Source organism: Fragaria vesca, linkage group LG4 (genome assembly GCF_000184155.1).
Source record: "Fragaria vesca subsp. vesca linkage group LG4, FraVesHawaii_1.0, whole genome shotgun sequence".
NCBI lineage: Eukaryota > Viridiplantae > Streptophyta > Magnoliopsida > Rosales > Rosaceae > Fragaria > Fragaria vesca.
This window is the reverse complement of record NC_020494.1, coordinates 11,664,807-11,669,880: the sequence shown is the minus strand read 5'-3', so window position 1 is coordinate 11,669,880 and position 5,074 is coordinate 11,664,807. Positions and strand designations below refer to the sequence as shown.

The following is a 5,074-nucleotide window of genomic DNA, read 5'->3' as shown; positions in this document are numbered from 1 at the left end:
CATGATTTCTATACTAATCAAATTATGCTTTAACCATCATCATTGAATTTAAATTGAACGATGGAAAGAAATATCTTTACATTGATTTGTAATTTAATTTGTTTTACCAAGTAATGTAGATTTGATGATAATTGGGCATACCATTTTTGACCATGATAATTTAGCTGTAGACAACTAAACATAGTAAAAGAAACAAGATTTCTAATTATAAAATTGAGCCTGACACTAATTGTGATGTGTAGTAGTATGGCTCTACCACCATATCCATCATGTAGGATAGAACAATTCACGCATGTTAATAATATTACACGAAGATCCTTCTAATCATTTCATTATCAAGAGATTTTTGTCATTTATTATTCGATTTCAAATGAATGATCGATGAAAAGTAAAGAAATATATATATTTTTTTCAGTTATTATTCTCCACTATTATTTACATTCAATAGTTAGCATCTTCACGATCACGATCATGTACTTCATATGACTAAGAAAGAGTTTGCAAAGAGTGAAGGTGAACATGTTGAACCCGACCTAATCACCTGACCTTCTTTGTCTCTCGTTGCCATCTCCCTTCTATAGATGTGCGTGTGCGCCAGGGTGAGGGTGGAGAGTAAATAAATGGAGGAAGTATCCTTGGTAGCCTAAAAGCTTCCATATCGCATTTACTAGGGTTTACCAAAGCCAACGGCCCTCACTCCAGTCTCCACCTATAACTAAATACCCACACTCTTCCTTGAGCCCCATAAACCTCTCTTCTTTCCCCATGCCACTTCAAAAACGCTCCCCTTCTCCGACCAAACCACTCTGCAATGTCGAACAAGTCACCCATTTTCCCGATGCCGGAGCCCCAGCACTTCAGCGACTACGGCTTCGACCCCCAAATGGACTATTTCCAGGTACGTACCCATTTCGTCACATTCCGATCTCCTTCACTCTCTTCTTCACTTTTCAATCTCACACATTTTCTCGTGTTGTTTTCCTTCCCTCAGGTCCTTGAAGAAGCCAGAAGGCACAAGCGTGACGGACCAAGATCCATAGACTCGATTCACTTCAAGCTCCAGAAGCCCATTTCTAAAGACGACCACTACTCCAAGAAGCAGCCTCACAATAAGAAGAAGCGCTGGTGGAAGAGCGCTTTGCTTTTCTTCAAATGGGGCTGGACCCACCACCACCGCCACACCCGCCCCGGCGGCCGGGAGGACGTGCACCAGGCCAGGGCCAAGGCTTTCCGGGGTTCGATTTCTGGGCCGGTTTATATCACAGAAAGCAGAAGTGGGTCGAGCACGCCGTACCGGACAGCGAGCCGGCCGTCGTCGGGGCCGCTGGCTGGGACTATGTCGCCGGTGAGCAAAGGGGAGATGGAGATTCCGTATCTGAGCCTCAGGGAGCTTAACATGGAGCAGCAACAGAGGGTGTCTACCTCATCAGCCATGCCCATTTACTTGGTCACTTGATTAGCTAGTGATTAGTGTTCTGGCCTTTTGGGGGGATGGGGTCATTAGGTTTTAACTATATTCTAGTCTTGAGGGGAGCCATTATATATTTACAAAAGCTCTTCTTGATGATATGATCTATATTTTACAATTGCGGTTTGGATTGGGCACCTTTCTGTATTTTGGAAAAGGCAAAGGCATTTGATCTTTTGGAGGAAGGCTATATCCTCCTTTTGGTGTTTGTTGCTCACCTTTTTTAATGTTCTGAAACTAATGAAATCTGGCTTTGACTTGGTCATCTTGCCCTTTTATTTTTCCTATCTAGCTCGTTATCTTCAATCTTTTTAGAATTTCATAGATACAGATCAAATGCTATGTACCGTTGGAGTATGACAATGATAGTCTATCAACCATTTTGAATCTCAATTATTGATCTTAGACACATCTTCAATTACTAACGTTTAAGTAGATTGTACCAATTATTGATCATGCGAACTATCATATCATATGGGTTTTTGGTGCTAAATCAGGCGTTACAAGGCTCTAACATCGTTGAGAGGTCGATATCATGCTCGTTACAACTTGCAAGTATTAAAAGCCCTATTCATTTCAATCAGTTTAACAAATATCTTGCTAACGCCTGACGATCACGTCCTAAAACACAACGCTCTATAACTTAAAAAAAAAAAAAAAAAACACAAATTCGCTTACTACGTAAATGTGTAAAATTCCAGTTACTCCACCACCTAGCTAGATCCTCCCAATGTATAGCATGTTAGCGTGTAAATATCAAATAGAGGAATATTCTTCAATAATAGAATACAATGAATTCTTTTGGTTCTTGTTTATAATGCTCAAGTTAATAATTCAAGCAAGTTTTGGTTTTACCTATTTTTGGGTTTTCCATCTCCAGTCAGATTCGAACCATGTTACACACGCTTGTGTATTTTGTAAATTAATTTTTCTTTCATCCGTTAGTTTGGGTATATCACATGTGCAGATCATTAATAATTTTTTATGGATCTTATGTGATTTAGGTAGTTTATTATGTTCTTGACCTCAGCGCTCACAAGAAGCCATTATAGGAGCCAATCTCTTCGGCTGGCAACAACTTATTTGTCACCAGTATTGCTTAGCTGAAAATCCTGGATGATAAGGATTATCAAACTCTAATCTTGCAATATTCTAAGTAATAAAGTAAATGTTATCTGTGCTGGTCTGTAATCTTGCGGATAGGGCACATGTAATCTTGCGAAGTTGCAATCTAGGTTAGTTAATGAGACAGCCATCAAAGTGCCTTAATATTGTTTTCGTTATGCATGTTTAATGAAATAACATTTTTGCATTTGGTTTCAACTTTTACGTTTTAGAAATGAAATTTGTTTAGTTCTATTTTTGACAAACATAAAAAGAAAAACAAAAACTTTTGATTTTGTGTGTCTTAAGTTATCAATCTAAATTTTTTAGTTCTTAATGATTCTCCATGCTTATTGAAAAGTTAAGAAATTTTATATAAACTAAACGAGGCCTCAGTGCAAATACTATTGAAATAATATTGAATGGATGTCATTGTTTCATAAAGCAACCATATGCATATTGATTCTCACGTACTCTTTAAAAGCTTTTAGTTAACTTTACCAGCTTTGTTAAAGCAGCTTTGAAATTCCTAGCTAAAAGCAGTTATAACTTACACCTGCAAGGCTGCAATAGTGTTCAGGATTTGTAATTACCATCCTTACAAGATCATATCATGGCAGTTAACCGCTGGAGGCTTATACGCTAATGGCAGTAATGGCTTGTCCAAAACTAGGGATTTTTCTCTGTGGGAATCAACACACAGAAAACACAGAGCATTGTTGATTGGTGTGACAACTACACAGAGCATTGTTGATTGGTGTGACAACTCCAAGAAGGAGCGGCAAGGTTCATTGGTTCAAATAATGGCTGTGAATTCAAAACTTATATCGTTTTTTTTTGGGGGGGGGGGGGGGGGGGGGGAGGATGGGGTGGATTAGAAATTGAGTAACTAGTATGCGAATTGCCAATAAAGAGGACCAGACTGCAGACCAAACTGGATGGAAGTAATGGAACAGTTCGATGGGTCGACTTCAGACAACAATGACAATCACAAAGTGACCAAACCAAAAGAAAAAGGAAGCACAAGGCTCCAATTTAAGGAGCGGCCGGGTTGCCGATCATGTGCTATTATCTCTCTCCCTCATTCTGTGTCTGTTTCAGAAAGAGGGTGATCGACTAGTACTACTCAAACCTGCAAACCACGTTATCTGCATATCCACATTAACGTGGCTGCATGTGTCAGTAGGATTATTTGGTAGTATTCACACAATCTCTGCCTTGTCCTTCTTTCATGTATATTCACCCTGGTTGAGGCTGTAGTAGAGTAGTTCGTTCGGTTTTCGACGCGGAAGGCAAGGCTCGCCTTACTGGAAGAGATAGGTTGATGGAAAGCTTCCACTCCCAAGGCAAGGTTCACTAAAACTGGAACAGATCGAAGTAGCGAAAGGACAGGATAAGAAGATGGTTTGTGTCCTCAACCTAAGAGCTACCAAGCACAAGAGTACTATCAACATGAGTAGCATAACAAGCAAAAATTGGAGGAATATTAAACTTTCATACATCATTCATGATCAAGTAATAATACGATCACAACCAAGAAGTAGATTTAGTTTTTTTGTTTTTTTTTTATAATTTTTTTGTTAAGGTATGACCCCTCTCTGAGGGATATTTTTCATAAGTTGGGGTTCGGACCAATGACCTCCTATTACCAGGAGTGCTTTTGCAGCGTTCGCCCCACTTACGACCTAGCATTCTTCTATTAGACCAAATTTATTGGGTTCAACTAACTTAAGTTTGTTGTACAGTCACTGATTTACTACAATATTTAGTGTTTTTTTGTTTGAGTCTGAAAGCGACTTCAACAAAAGCCCAAAACGGGTAGCAGGCCCAACTAAACACAAAGCATAGAAAGAAAACGAGAACATCACTTTCTTGCTATCATCGGAGATGCTCTTACAAACATGTACTTTTTCTAGACGATGACGTTGTTGTTTATTTAAGTTTTATTTCATGTATGAGACTTGGCTCCGATATATATCATCACTCTGTCCTCAGTTTCAGATTTCAGAAACATCGACCAGCTAGGAGAGAAAAAAGAAGAGGAAGAGATATGGAGGGAGTAGAGCACAGAACCGTTAGAGTCAACGGCATCAACATGCACGTAGCTGAGAAAGGCCAAGGCCAGGTGGTGCTACTCATCCACGGCTTCCCGGAGCTCTGGTACTCATGGAGGCACCAAATCCAGTCTCTGGCCTCACTCGGCTACCGAGCCGTGGCGCCGGACCTTCGTGGGTTCGGCGACACCGACGCACCGGCTGACGCGTCGAGCTACACTTGCTTCCATGTGGTGGGAGACCTCATCGCGCTCTTGGACACCGTCGCCGGCGACCAAAAGAAGGTTTTCGTGGTGGGGCACGACTGGGGTGCGCTCATCGCTTGGTATCTTTGCCTGTTTCGGCCCGACCGAGTGAAGGCTCTGGTCAACTTGAGCGTCCAGTATTTTCCTAGAAATCCTCAGAGGAAGATTCTTGAATCCATGAAAGCTGCTTATGGGGAAGACTA

The 5,074-nt window shown here is 40.7% G+C and overlaps 2 protein-coding genes across 2 annotated transcripts in view; both read left to right on the top strand.

Annotated features, from left to right (window-relative positions):
• The first annotated feature begins 811 nt into the window (after positions 1-811).
• LOC101297056 lies at positions 812-1,456 on the top strand. Its single transcript, XM_004298094.1, has 2 exons — positions 812-898; positions 992-1,456. Exons 1-2 carry the CDS (start codon positions 812-814, stop codon positions 1,454-1,456), a joined length of 552 nt encoding a protein of 183 aa, XP_004298142.1.
• Positions 1,457-4,605: 3,149 nt separating this feature from the next.
• LOC101296769 (bifunctional epoxide hydrolase 2-like) overlaps positions 4,606-5,074 on the top strand; it is a 3,623-nt gene continuing 3,154 nt past the window's right edge. The window contains exon 1 of the mRNA XM_004298093.1: positions 4,606-5,073. Coding sequence (XP_004298141.1) covers positions 4,623-5,073 — 451 coding nt within the window. The 5' untranslated portion in view covers positions 4,606-4,622. The remainder of the gene's footprint in view (position 5,074) is intronic.

Excerpts from the sequence above, each read along its gene's own strand:
- LOC101297056 (XM_004298094.1), top strand. The coding sequence starts at position 812 with ATGTCGAACAAGTCACCCATTTTCCCGATGCCGGAGCCCCAGCACTTC. Across the intron at positions 899-991 it reads CCCAAATGGACTATTTCCAG|GTCCTTGAAGAAGCCAGAAG; the intron begins GTACGTACCCAT and ends TCCTTCCCTCAG.